This window comes from Rhinolophus hipposideros (genome assembly GCF_964194185.1).
Source record: "Rhinolophus hipposideros genome assembly, chromosome: 9".
Taxonomy (NCBI): Eukaryota; Metazoa; Chordata; class Mammalia; order Chiroptera; family Rhinolophidae; genus Rhinolophus; species Rhinolophus hipposideros.
The window spans coordinates 67,872,923-67,888,191 of record NC_138055.1 but is presented as its reverse complement, the minus strand read 5'-3'; the positions used below and the strand labels follow the sequence as shown (position 1 = coordinate 67,888,191).

Below are 15,269 nucleotides of genomic sequence, written 5' to 3'. Positions count from 1 at the left end.
ACCCCCCAAACCTGTGAATAGGTTCCCTTATGTGGGAAAATGGACTTTACAGATGTGATTAAGTTAAGGATCTGGAGATGGGGAGATACTCCTGGATTATTCAGGTGGGGCTGATATAATCACAAGGATCCTTATAAGAGGAAAGCAGGAGGGTCAGACTCAGAGAAGGAGCTATGATGACGGAAGCAAGAATGATGTAAGGAATGATGTAAGGAAGGGGCCATGAGCCAAGGAGCACAGGTAGATCTCTAGAAACTGAAAAAGACGAGGAAACACGATCCTTCAGAAGAAACAGAGCCCTGCCAACTCCTTGATTGTAGACTTCTGATCTCCGGAACAGTAAACAAATACATTTGTGTTGTTGTAAGTCGCGAAGTTTGTGGTGAGGTGTGAACACTTCTCCATCCCTTGCCCAAAGTCCCTGCCTCCCGAAGGGGGCCCCAGATAATTATCGGTTCAATGCTCTTCTTTTTAAATCAAAAGGAGTTTTTCCTTTTTGGAACAAGGGCCACTGCGGCCACATGTGTCCTTGGAAGGCACACGAGGACGTTGGCCAGGAAGACAGCCTGTGTGAAGCCTTACCTTTCAGAAACATGGAGACGTCTTCAAGTTGCGGCACGTTGTCTTCCCTGTAGCCACAGTATTTAGTCAGCAGAGGGAAGTTTTTCAAATACTCCCGGCAAGCATGAGTGGGATAGAGTTTGGAGAGCTCCCGGAACACAACACCCCAAGTTTTAGTTTCTTCCTCCGTGTACTCCACTCTGGGGATGGGCTGACCACTAGGCAGGAGAGAAGACAAAAGAGTGTCGAGCTCAGAATCTAGCTCTGGGTCGCTGAGTTAAGTATACTCTCACCTTCATGTGTATTACAAGTCAGATTCTTATCAAGCGGGACAACTGAGTGTCTAAAAAAATCCCATTAAGTATTATTTAAAGTTAAGCAATAACTTTCTAAAGTTGTGTGTCTGTGTTTGGACTTCCCTATAAATGATTTGATTAAGTTACATCGTCACACATCCTTATGGAAATTTCATAAGATTTATATTCTTACACTGAGATCAGTAACAAGTAAGAGTTCTGGGTTGGAAAGAACCAGTTCAGGTAAAAATCTATGTTCTGAGAGCCTTATCTGCAATCACCTGATAACAGTAATAAACAGATATTTCCTCATGAAAATAAAATCATCTGTGGGTTCTCTTTGTCCCTTGTGAGACATTCGCCCCAATCTGTAATTTGGAGACTCTTTGTTCAGTGAACAAAATGGGAAATACTAAAAGACTACACTACATGCAAAACTGAGAGCTTTGCAAACTGCAGAATAGGAGCATTTATTACAATCAGGCTGAGAGGTGCACACATTAAACCCTCTCCGTTTAGGAGAGGGGTCAGCAAACCCTTTCTGTAAAGGGCCAGGAAGTAAATATTGCAGGCTTGTGGGCCATATAGTCTCTGTGACTACTGTTCAGTTCTGACATTGTATCTTGGAGGCAGCCATAGACAATATAGAAACAAATGAACATAGCCTATGTTCTAATAAAACTTTCTTTACAAAACCAGACAGTGGGCCGTGTTTGGTCCATGAGCAGTATTGTGCTGACACCTGGTTTAGACTATTGAGAGGTGGCCCTCAACAATGCTGACTGGAGCGATCAGGGAGAGCTTCCTGGAGGAGACACACGTAAGCTGAGCCTTGTTGGCCAGGTACGATCTGCAAGTTCCCCCACAGTAAGAAAGGTGAGAAAAGAAACACTGTTCTGAAAGCGGGCAGCAGACACGAGCAGGGAGCACAACTCCTGAGGTACGCGGGACAGTGGACAGAGGGAACAAAGACATGTGCTTTTGCAAACTATTGCTTAAGGACCCAGAATCTGAATTTAGCCTCGGAATAAAATACCTATTTGGAAAGTGAAAGTCGGGTTTGAGAAGACATCTCATGACACGCTCAACAGCCACATGCAGCACTCCCCTTTGCCTACCCTGCTCACTCGTCAGAAAGTCTCCACACACAACATATGGAAGTCCAAATGCATACACATACAACTAGGAATTTTGCCCTGGCAATCTAAGTAACCCAGCCTGTAGTTGCAGCCACCACGGGAGCCCAAGTACAGAGACTAACTGTCACTCAGGGTTGCTGCAAGAGCAGTGCACTTTCTACAAGCCGAGGCCATTCCAGAGCACTCCCTGAGGTAGTAAAACCAGGAAGGGGGATGAGAGCAAGAGTAGGATAGCAAACAGATTTCCCGCCTCCAACCCTCTATGTACCTCAGTGGTGGTGCCAAAATGCTTTCTTTTTAAAGTTCAGATCCAAATGTGGTTCCCATTGCCCCAAATTATTATGTTTTAATCAACTGCAGTCCACGAGGGATGGGGGAATAACATACATGCAAGAAAGAACCAGAAATTAACATTTGCTTTCTCTCAGTACCAAGACGAGGGCTTATACAAACCAAATTAGAACAAGGTTAGCATTGTTTAAATTTGGCTGTTGATAACAAAAAAACTACAACCTGACATATAGTTGCTCAGAAGATCAAGGCTGTGAACACTTAGCATCTGTGATGAATTTAGAATGAAAGCTTGAAATGGAAAGACAAAAATAGAAAGGACATAAAAAAAATAAATATATAAACGGTCCACCTCCAGTTCCAGAAAATTCAACGCAATCAATATGAGTCAGGTAAGCCAATAAAGCTAATAAGGGCTGTGCCCAGTCGGAAGGTAGAAAAGCGATGAGGCTGAAACAATAAGTGAAATATTGAGCAGCCATTTGAAAAGAATCGTTAAGTCAAACTTTTCCCTTCAATATCAATCTGCAAACATGCAGCATTTCAAAAGGGAGCTGAATGTAGTCAACAGGAAGCAGCAGAAGGAAAACAAGTGTGAGTCAGGGTGGAAAGAAAGCGATACTCAGATCTGGTTCTTAGTCATGAATGCCCAGTGTCACAATCTTTATAATATGGGTGGTAGTGTATATTCTCATTTGTTTCCACTTGTCTAACTGGCCTGCTCTTTGAGTTAATGGCCGGGGCAGTACAGGATTCTTACCTTGCTCAATCACTGGTAAGTCTGCCTCCGATCACATCAAGGGATTTCTCACACCACTCTAACCCAGCCACACACCGCCATCTCCATCCCCATCCCCCCACCCCCGTAACTCTTTAACATAAATGTTTAAAAATCAGCTTCATCACAAAGTCAAGGCTAGTTCTATCCATTTAATTTCTATTTTAAATATTCAAATACAGAAAAAATAAGAAACTTCCCATTTTTTTGTTGTTAATACAGGTATATAATAATAGCTCATCTTGGAGAACTTACTATGGTGGTAAACACTTTTCTAAGGTTGTTTTTATACGATTTAACCCATTTGATTTGCACAACTCCATGAGGTAGACACTATTATTATCCCCATTTTACAGATGAGGAAATTGAGGCTCAGAGAGATTAAGCCATTTGCCTAAAATGATGGTGCCAGGCTCAAAACTGGCTGTAGTCTTAGTTGATTAGTATATACCAACGAAATAAAAAACGTATTCCAGACACTAACCTATTTCACATACCAAACTAAAATAAGGTTTTTAGGCCTGTGTAGTCATTCATACAAAGAAGATCTCATATACAATTGGATGTACACATGATGCTACCAAGCATTTGCAGGTCACATACTTTTTCATATTAATTTACTCATTTACCCTTCTCAGTAAGACTGGGATGGTTCTGGGTTCCTCAACAGAATAAACATGTGCTTGGGGAACAGGAATGCAGGGGCAGCCATGTCTTTTGTTAAAAAATTTGAAATTTGGCATTTGGAAAAATAAAAACCATAGTCATGGGAAAAATCAGAATGCACTGTACTCCTTTGTAGTTGTTATGGGTTGGTGGGTTTCTTGTGAAATAGATATGAGGAGGGTGGCAGAGGGGTGTGCTGCTCTGTCTTAGGGCTCAGGGTACACATCCACATATCGTTAGGCGTCTCTCTATGACTACATGTTATAACATGTACATTACAGGTGTCATATTTCAGCATCCTACAGCTCTCTTCTCATTTAAGTACTCCACACTCTAGAAAAATCCACCAGCAGTTGAAGCCAGCCATCTCCCTGCAGGTCACGTTAAGAGGCAGCAGAAATAAAAACCACAATGAGGTATCACCTCACCGCAGTCAGAATGGCTATCATCCACAAGACAAATAGTAACAAGTGTTGGAGAGGCTGTGGAGAGAAAGGAACCCTCACACACTGTTGGTGGGAATGCAGACTGGTGCAGCCGCTATGGAAGGCAGTGTGGAGGTTCCTCAAGAAATTACGAATAGAATTACCATATGACCCAGCAATCCCTCTCCTGGGTATCCACCAAAAAAATCTGAAAACATTTATACATAAAGACACGTGTACTCCAATGTTCATTGCAGCTTTGTTTACGGTGGCCAAGACATGGAAACAACCAAAATGTCCTTCGATAGATGAATGGATAAAGAAGTGTGGTATATATACACAATGGAATACTATTCAGCGGTAAGAAAAGATGATATAAGAACATTTGTGACAACATGGATGGATCTTGAGAGTAAAACGCTAAGCGAAATAAGTCCGACAGAAAAAGCAGAGAACCCTATGATTTCACTGATATGTGGTATATAAACCAAAAACAACAAAAGAACAAGACAAACAAATGAGAAACAAAAACTCATAGACACAGACAATAGTTTAGTGGATACCAGAGGGTAAGGAGGTGGGGGGAGGGAGATGAGAATAAGGGGGATCAAATATATGGTGATGGAAGGAGAACTGACTCTGGGTGGTGAACACACAGTGGGATTTATAGATGATGTATTACAGAATTTTACACCTGAAATCTATGTAATTTCACTAAACATTGTCACCCCAATAAATTTTTTTAAAAAAAGAGGCAGGAGAAATGGCCCTACCACCAGCAAAGCCCTCTCGTGTCACCCTGCCCAGCCAGACCCCACCCGCCAGTCTAACAGGAAACAAGAGGTGCACAGTATTGTGTGGAGGCCCGGGTTCGCGGAAAGGGCAGGTTCTTTCACCATCCCTAAGTGAAGAGGGCAGGCTGTGCCATGAGACTTATTTATAAGGACTGCAGATGCCCACGAGAAGTGGGATCTGGCATCTTGTTTCCCAACTGGACACTTGCTGAGCAGCAGACACACAGACGCTCCCTGGTCCTGTCAGCAGAGAGGAAGATTGAGAGAGAGACAGTCCTGGAAGAGGATCTGGAAGCCTAGGAGTAGGACATGCTGTGATGAAGAAGAGGGGACCCTTGCCATGTGTCCTTTGAAATTTGAGGTTCATGTGAATGTGGAGCCTGATGCCCAGTGAAATGTAGAGAATTTCATGGGACTCCACACGATCTGCCTGGGAGGAAGATGGGGAAGATTCACCTCTCCAGTTCTGCTCAGTTCTCAGGAGGCAGAAGAATGTTCCAGTGGCACCTATAACACCTGGTGAGGGGGACCCAAACCATGGCGTGCCCATCCTGGACAAGGGGTTGGTGGTATGACAGCTAATAAAACCAAAGGGAGGCAGGGTGCATCTCTGCAGGGGTGGGGGTGAAGGCAATGCTCCTACTCCAAGAAAAATACACAGAACACTATGCAGAAACCATTTCAACAGAGACCACCCATCGGAAAGAATCTCTCTGGCTTGAGGCCTGGCCACCTTTGACTGTCTAACAGTCCAGTAAAAAGCCCTCAGCCTCCTCCCTCCCTCCTCTCAGCCCCAACTCCAGAGGAACTAGGTTCTAGAAGAGGGAAGAAAAAATGTCTCATTACTAGAGCGTGCATACCCACAAGTGCACACACACTACAAATAACTGAGGGGGACAGAGGATACACTTTGAATCAAGTTTGAGATTCATCTTTTTTTAAATGAACTGGACTATACCTTAAATACTATAATGAGACTATACGAATACAAATGAGACTATACTAATAATTGAAAATGACAGGAAATTAGACGTTGCTAAGGAACTAGCTCCCAGCAGGAACAGAGGACCCAACACAAGACAGTTGAAAAGAGTGAGTGGGAAAAACAAAACCATTTTACATAGGTATAAACCCCAACAAGATGAGACTCCTCAATAAACTAATTTCATGTAAACATCACGAGATCTCTAGGGAACTCCTCCATTTATATGGAATTAGTTGTGATCCGGAATTCTCAACAACCAAAATTATTATTCACAGATTCCTAATTCACTGGAGGAAAACAGATGTCACTTTCAGTAGTTTCCATTCACTGCAGTTTCTGCCCTCTTGCCAAAGAATGCTAAGACTTTATAAACACGATAGGAAATCAGTGTTCAGTGGAGACATACCAGGAAAACGACAGAAATGGTCACTGTGGGGATTTAGGCTTGACAATGGAAAAATCTCCTGGTACCCTATGTTACACAGGGATGACTAAGAACTTTTTTTGAAAATACTGAAGGCTGTAGGAGGCATCTCTCTGCGTGTACGTTTAAATTCCATTCTTCTCAGAGGCAGGGGGATGATTCTAAAACACCTGCCTCGTCCCTGCAGAGAGGAAAGAGTAGAAAGTGCGTAGACAAACCTAACTGGGGGTAGGTACAGATACAGTTATTCTATGTAAGTCCTGAGCTTGTTAGAGCAAAGTTGTTTAACAAACACATTTTTGACACTGAAATCCAGGGACATGTACCCCACTGAGGCTGAAATGGTGGGGGTTCTCTCTATAGCCAGAGGAATAAGCAATAATGCTTTCGTTTTATTTAACTATTTGATCTTTCCTCCAGCAGGTGCAACAGCAAGGTATTTTCTTATATATATTCTTTTCAATTTGGGGAATTGGAAAATATTTGATCATGGTGGTACATCTTGGCTGCCTCCTGGAGTCCTTGCGGCCAGAATTCCTACATGTGAGATGCAGTTTCTCTGCTTGTGTTACCTTTAGAGGAACTCTAGTGTCTGGCAGCAATTCACTTCTTTAGTGGAGGAAGATGTGACAGACTGCAGCTGATAGTATTTACATCAAAACGGCAAGACCGGCTGAAGTACAATGTAGATTGTGTGCTTTGAAAGCTGGATTTCCTCAGTGGCAAGGACTAAGCAGAGCAGAAGGTTAACAGAGAATTGGTTAAGGGGACTGGTGAGTCTGATAGAAATAGTTAGACATGAGCTCATTTTCTGTTTTATTTCATTACATGTTCCTCAGGGCAAGAGATGCCTCACTTATTCAAGAGCTATTTATCTGCCTGGAATAGACGGTCCCATTCTTCGCTGCCTCATCTTTTCTCTCTTTCCCCACCTGAGATGGTTCTCACTTTATTGACACTTCCACCTGGGAGTGGCAGAAGGGAAATGAGAAGAAGTGAATGTAAAATTCCATCAACCTTGCAACACAATAGCAATTAGCAGCTCCTCTAAGGGTTTGGATAGGGCCTTTGGAGAAAGATTATGACAAACATGAAGGCTGGAGGTCTCTATCTTGGTTCTTTTTTAACTTATGACATGTATGTGCTACACTCCTCTATGAGCATACCCTGAATTCTGCATTGTTCCCAGGGAGCTATCTATAATTCATCCTCTCTCCTTCCCATCAAGAAAGTACGTAAGAACATAGAAGAGTGAGATTGACATTATTCTACTATTATTATAGAATGGTCTTGATTTTGATCTAATGTAATTTTTTAGAAAAAAACATTCATCATTCACAAAATTTACTATTAGTTGTTACCAAGCATTTGTTACACTTCTTATAACTGAGGTGACACCACAGTGCGCAGAAATTTCGATCAGCACTTACGACTCACCGTAATGTCACCTAGTACTACGCTGGTTGGTACCTTCATGAAATAGTACCACCTGCAGCCAGGCATCTCCTGAGTAGAGCTACATAGTCAGTGAGTGTTCAACAGGAAGATGGCTTATGTCCCTAAGACTGGAAAACATGTGCCACAAACCAGGAAAAAGAAAAATTCTAAGTGGAGTGGATGGATTCCATTATAGTTACACCAGAAATCAAATGCCGTTTTTTCTACTTATTTCCATGAGTCCCTGGGGAAATTGTAAGTCTCCCACATTTGATAAAATTACACTTCAGAATTCAGACAGTAAAAGACAATAACTGTATGATAAAATACTCGCAGTAATATCCAGGAGAAAAAAACAAGAAGTAAAATTTCCAAAAACATTACTCTGCTAATCTATCCCCCCCTTTACAATGTACACTTCTCAAAGGCAGGGATTTTTGTTTGCTTTGCTCATTTTTATATCTCTGCCACCCAGAGCGGAGCCTGGAATATATAGGTATTCAGTAAATAATATTTGTTGAATAAGTAATCAGGCTAAAACAAACCACAAATTTAGAGGGTGAGAAAAATTATAGTTGTGAATCAGAAAATCTGACAGGTACGTATTGTCTTATCTCCTCCCTGCCTCAATATATTTTAATTGCTATGGAAAAAGCAACTCTAAACACTTTGAGATTTTAACAAGTTTTCTGGTCGCTTCAATTACCCCTATGTACTACTTACTTTACATGTAAAGGTCTCTTTTTTTAAATTTTCTCAACTCAGGATAACTCCTTGGCATTATCCCCTATAACACTTGTAGCCAAAATTATTACCAGGAAAGAAAGCAGCATCTATACATCCAAAGGGACATGAAAGCCAAACTTAAGTAAACACAATCCTGTTTCCTTGGCTGGACATCTTCATCAATGAACTTTCAAAGATATTTTCAAAGCCATAGGGCACGATGGTTGAATGCTATTTTTCAAAAAGGAAACTCACAGACCACCACGATGACGTAACCACCACATGAGTTATACCAAGATTTCAAATCATTCAAGTGGTCTGACATCAAGTGAGGGTTCAAGATGAGGGTTCACTTGCTGAGCCGATGGGGTGACCTGGATCTGCTAAGCTACCCCACAGAATAAACGTCAAGGCACAAATTCATTTTCAGCTAGGCCCCTAGGCCAGTTGGGTAAAGAGCATTTGTAATCACATATTTTATTTGATTTTGCAAATGAGTTTTGTGCACATGAATTTTTGTAAATAAGTCTATGGGCCCTAAGGAACTTTCAGATGGTAGCAAGCAAAAGCGTGAGTTTGTTTTGTTCCTATTGTTAATCTCAGTGCTGCCTTTATTAGAGACATAAGGAAAATACACTACTGTACCCAGGGAGACAGGAGATTTAACTCCTGCACATTGTTTGTTTGTATTTGTCCTGTGCCTCAGGATAGAGCTTCCCACCATTTTCTCACCTTGCAGAAAGCCATCTTCACATTCCAGAGAAGTGATTTTCTTCTGCCAAAACTACCATGAAATTAAATATCAACAGCAACAATGGGTCTAACATCCATCGATATGTGCATGCTCAACATACACAAAGAAGTGGAAATCAAAGAAAGCAATCCAAAAAGGAGCTAAAATTCAATAGCAGTCAACAATCTCAGGCCACGGGGAGGAAGAGACCCAGATTAGTCTCCGAGAGCTGCACTTTCCATCCCATACATCTTGTATTTTGACCAACAGGGACCGAATGTTGGTAAATACTGGGCCCCACCTCTTTCAGCAGTGGAGGAGGAAATGCAGTTACCCTACAGTTCACGGCCCTAATAATAGCATCCATTCCTTCATTCATCCATTTAAGTGTAACAACAATATATAATAGTACGTGACATGGATTATGTCATATGATGCTCACTTTATAGGGTGATTAAATGACTGCTAGTGTCCCCATTTTATGGCTAAGGAAACTGAGGGTTAGAGACCTAGTAACCTGTCCAAGATCAATCAGCTAGTAAGTAGCATAGCTAGGACTGATTTAAGAAGGCTAGCTCTAGAGATCCCACTCTTAACCAGTGCACTTCACTGCAAGGTACTGAGTACCTAGTATGTATCCTGCACTGAGTTTGGCCTCTTTCCCTCATTTGAAACTAATTTCCCTCATTTGAAACTGAAGGAAATAAGACAACCATACAACACTGAGAAGATCAAATGACATGTCATCTGTAAAGCACCTGTGCCACTGCCTAATACCTGAATAGGTACTCAAACTAATCGCTTTCCTTTCTCCAGGTGTATACAAATGAATAAAATTTCATCACTTCCCTGCAGGGCCAGAAGTAGGTCTGAAGATGACAAAACAGCACTATTCTGTATAAATCCATTCATCTCTTGGACAGGATTTGTGGAAGTAATTTTAATCCTTCATGTTCATGGAAATCATCTTAAAGTAAAAATGTAAAACTACTCATACCTCATTCCCTGGGAAACACGTTAGTATTTGGTGCAACTTCTGGCCTTGTTAGTAATATCGGGCCATACTGTGTTGATGTTTTCCATAACTGTGGGAGCCATGCTATCATCAGACAACATCCTACTGAGGCATTCATACACATCTAAAAAACCCACCAAGCCCCAAAAAATAAGAAGGAGAAACATTTTCCAAATCAATTTTCCCTTTTGTTTTTCTTTGCAACTCCCAGGCTCCCTTCCTTTCAGGCATTGAGCTGAAAATGTCAGGTAGGAAGAAACATTTGGCATGAAAATGATGCTTCCATAAAGCTCGATGTCTTTTAAATACTCATGAGAACTGTGAGTTTCATGTATGCTGAGAATTCAATATAGAACAGAACAACTTTTTAAAAACCCAAGTCCTTTAATTCTGGTGTTCTTGTTTTCAACTTGTGTATACCACCTTTGTCAAATGGAAGTTGCTGTGCAGATGTTTTAAAACAGAAAGAAAGGGTGTGGCCTCTTAGGAAGAGAAAGTTATTTAGATTCTGTAAGAAAGGCACTCTTAGAAACCCCTAATGCGACCTTCCTCAGAAGCTATTCTAGTCATCTGGGAAATGACCCCAGTATTACAGATATTTGCTTTTGTTCTACTTTTCAATTTACCGCTCCATTTCAGAGAAATTAAAACATCAACAACTGGTGTTTACGCAGGAGTCACAAAGTACCCAAACAGCCACATATATCTCAGTTTCATTCAAAACCTGGGAAAGCAAATCAATGGAGGATAATGAAATAGGATAAAATTAGCTCAGTCGGGAAGAAAACATATTGGCCTTCTAAGGTAACTTCTCAAAAAGGCAGAGAAGATAAAAAATTAAAGCTTGGTCCCATATCACAATAGAGCCCACAATTCCTCAAGGTGACGATCTGCCAATGAAACTGATGAGGAAAATGTCATTAAGGATAAAAACTTCCAACCCCCCCAGTTAAGTTTTGTTTCCCTGTTAAGAAAGCAGAACTTTTCCCTTTCATTCTTCTTCCACCTTCTATTTGTTTTGTTTCCAATTAAGATTCGCCTATCTAAAAACAAGTAATACAGCACTTACGACTCCTGTTAGTAATGTATTCCTTTAAGCTACATTCTGAAACCAAGCAGGATCCATAAATCATGCCTCTTCTCGCATGAAATGAGAAATGCTAAGGTCAATGGAAATATTTGGAAAGGTGGAGAGGTGGAGCCACCCCAGTTATTTTTCTGCACATTGCAATAATTGCAAATGCCTCCTAGGAAAACCTCAGCATTGGTAATCCTCCAGCTCAAACAAAAGCTAAATCGTCACAGCTACCTGGGAGTAGGGAAACCCCAATATGCACAGTACTGGTGACAAGAAAAAAATTGTGGTGGAATCCGGATCAAAATGGCGGCGTGAGGTGAGCCTCTGTAAAGCTCTCCTGGAATTTACAACTAATTGGACAACAATAACTCCACAAAACACTCCCTGCACAGCAGACAGGCAAGACGAAGAGGTCCACTACTGAATTCACCTCCAGGTGGGTGAATCGCGCGAGCGGGGGAGGAGGGAAGGGAGAAGTGCTGGACGGAGCCCCGCGGGCGCAGGACACAGACCTAGCTCAGTGCTCCGAGCTCGCTGCATCCCGGAACTACCGCAGCTGCGGGAGAGGGAAGGACTCGGACTGCTAGGGCTCCGCTTACGGCCCACAGGGCTGAGGGGGCAGCATATAGCACAGCTGAACCCAACGTTCACGGCAGACCTCGGAGAAAAGACTGAGGGAAGAAGGCTGAAAACTGTGATTAAGCCCTCACTGCCGAGCGGAGAACGGAAGCCTTAGGCACTGAGACTAGCCGCCCCTCCCTACCCTCCCAGAGCTCGCCCCACCCCCACCTGCCCGGTGCTAGAAGCGATAAACTAGCAGTGTCAGATCACAAGGACAGGATCTTTGCTGTTCTGAGAACTGTGGACTGCAGAAACAGATTCGCAGCCCAACTAGTTACGGCAAAGGGGAGGGAGCTGTGGAAGCAGGACCGACTGTGGTGGTGGTCGCCGCCATTGCTCTGGGCCACCTCTCACAACTCACCCCGCCCCTGGCCCCACCTATCTGGGCGGATCCCTGCAGGAGTAAACAGAACTGCTGAAACATACGGGCTCTGAATCGGGTGCAGAAAGAGCTTTGGAACTTCAAAAGCTCTCCGCACCCCCACAGGGAGGTGACGCCCTATGACCCAGGTGAACTGTTAACAGAGGAGAGGCCCGTCTCCCAGGGAATCCCCCCATCGTGTGAGAAGCTGGAAAAGTGCAGAGAAAATATAGCACTACTGTGTCAGAGAGACCTCTTCCTATCAACCTGTTGAATAAACCACTCCTGTAGATGTCTAGGAAGAGAAATAATAAATCAGTAATTGCCATGAATAACCAAAGCAACAAGACAGCTCAAAAAGAAAGTGAAAAGTCTCCAGAAAAGGAACTTAGAGATATGGAAATATGTGACTTAAATGATAGAGAATTCAAGATTGCAGTTCTGAAAAACCTCAAAGAGATGCAAGAAAACACAGAAAGGCAATTTAATGAACTCAGAAACGCAATCAAAGAACAACATGAGCATTTTACGAAAGAGATTGAAATTTTAAAAAAGAACCAAATGGAATTTCTGGAGATTAAGAACTCAATAGAAGAAATTAAGAATGAAATAACCAGCTTAGGTAGTAGAGTTGACCAGATGGAAGAAAGAATCAGTGACATCGAAGATAGAAACCTGGAAATTACACAGATGGAAGAAGAAAGAGACTTGAGACTTAAAAGAAACGAAAGAACTCTACAAGAACTTTCTGACTCCATCAGAAAGAGCAATATAAGAATAATGGGCATACCAGAAGGAGAAGAAAGAGAGAAGGGAACAGAGAATATACTCAAAGAAATTGTCAATGAGAACTTCCCAAATTTGTGGACAGAATTGGATCCTCGAATCCAAGAAGCAAATAGAACACCTAATTACCTCAATCCCAACAGGCCTTCTCCAAGACACATTGTATTCAAGCTGTCTAAAATTAACTCCAAAGAAAGAATCCTCAAGGCAGCCAGGGAAAAGAAGACGGTAACCTACAAAGGAAAGCCCATTAGATTATCATCCGATTTTTCAGCAGAAACTCTACAAGCCAGGAGGGAGTGGAACCAAATATTCAAACTATTGAAAGAGAGAAATCATGAGCCAAGAATAATATATCCAGCGAAGATATCCTTTAGATATGAAGGAGGAATAAAGACCTTTCCAGACATACAGAAGCTGAGGGAATTTTCTAATACACGACCTGCACTACAAGAAATACTAAAGGAGGCTATTAAACCACCATCAACAGGGACAATTTGTGGCAACCGAAACATAAAAAGGGGGAGCGTAAAGGCCTGAACCGGAATATGGGAATGGAGAAAGTAAGCGTGCTGAAGAAAATGGAATACTCTAAATATCAAACTTACTTTTACATAATCTTAAGGGTAACCACTCAAAAAAATCCAGAACTGAAATATATACTGTAATAAAAGAAGAAACAGAGGGAAACATCATAGAATACCACCACACAGAAATAATAGACAACAACAAAAAGGCAAAGAAACAATGGAGACACAGCCTTACCAGAAAACTAAAGATAGAATGACAGGAAATCCTCACGTATCAATAATCACCCTAAATGTAAATGGACTGAACTCACCAATAAAAAGGCACAGAGTAGCAGATTGGATCAAAAAACTAAACCCAACCATATGCTGTCTCCAAGAGACACATCTCAGCTACAAGGACAAGCATAGACTCAAAGTGAAAGGGTGGAAACTGGCACTCCAAGCAAATGGTACCCAGAGAAAATCAGGTGTAGCCATAATGATATCAGATGAAACAGACTTCAGGGTGAAAAAGATAACAAGAGACAAAGATGGACATTTCATAATGGTAAAGGGGACTATACAACAAGAAGACATAACAGTCATCAATATTTATGCCCCCAATCAGGGAGCACCAAAATACACCAAGCAACTACTAACAGAACTAAAGGGAGAAATTGACCAAAACACAATTATACTAGGGGACTTAAATACATCATTGACAGCTATGGATAGATCATCCAAACAGAAAATAAATAATGAAATTGCAGCACTAAATGACACATTAAATGAAATGGACATCATTGACATATATAGAGCACTTCATCCTAAAACATCAGATTATACATTCTTTTCGAGTGTACATGGAACATTCTCAAGGATAGACCATATATTGGGACATAAAAGCAGCCTCAGCAAATTTAAGAAGATTGAAATCATACCAAGCATATTCTCTGATCACAAGGCTTTGAAATTGGATATCAACTGCGAAAAGAAAGCAAAAAGAAACACAAATACATGGAGATTAAACAACATACTTTTAAAGAACGACTGGGTCAAAGAAGAAATTAGAGGAGAGATCAAAAGATATATAGAAACAAATGACAATGAAAATACATCCTACCAAAATTTTTGGGATGCGGCGAAAGCAGTTATAAGAGGGAAATTTATATCATTACAGGCCTATCTCAAGAAACAAGAAAAATCCCAAATAAATAACCTCATGTTATACCTTAAAAAACTAGAAAAAGAAGAACAAGCGAAACCCAAGGTCAGCAGAAGAAAGGAAATAACAAAAATCAGAGCAGAACTAAATGAAATAGAGAACAAAAAGACAATAGAAAAAATTAATGTGACAAAAAGCTGGTTCTTTGAAAAGATTAACAAAATCGACAAACCCTTGGCTAGACTCACTAAGATAAAAAGAGAGAAGACACTAATTAACAAAATCAGAAATGAAAAAGGGGAAGTTATCACGGACACCACAGAAATACAAAGGATTATCCAAGAATACTATGAAGGACTATATGCCACCAAATTTAATAACTTAGAAGAAATGGACAAGTTCTTAGAAACATATAGCCTTCCAAGGCTGAATCATGAAGAACTGGAAAATCTTAACAGGCCGATCACCAGTAAGGAAAT

At 41.3% G+C, this 15,269-nt stretch overlaps 1 protein-coding gene across 1 annotated transcript in view; it reads right to left on the bottom strand.

The window, feature by feature from the left end:
• The window catches only part of TPH2 (tryptophan hydroxylase 2), a 96,824-nt gene that overhangs the window by 58,568 nt on the left and 22,987 nt on the right, over positions 1-15,269 (bottom strand). Inside the window, exon 6 of the mRNA XM_081059308.1 lies at positions 583-779. Within this exon, the coding sequence (XP_080915434.1) occupies positions 583-779 (197 nt within the window). The remainder of the gene's footprint in view (positions 1-582; positions 780-15,269) is intronic.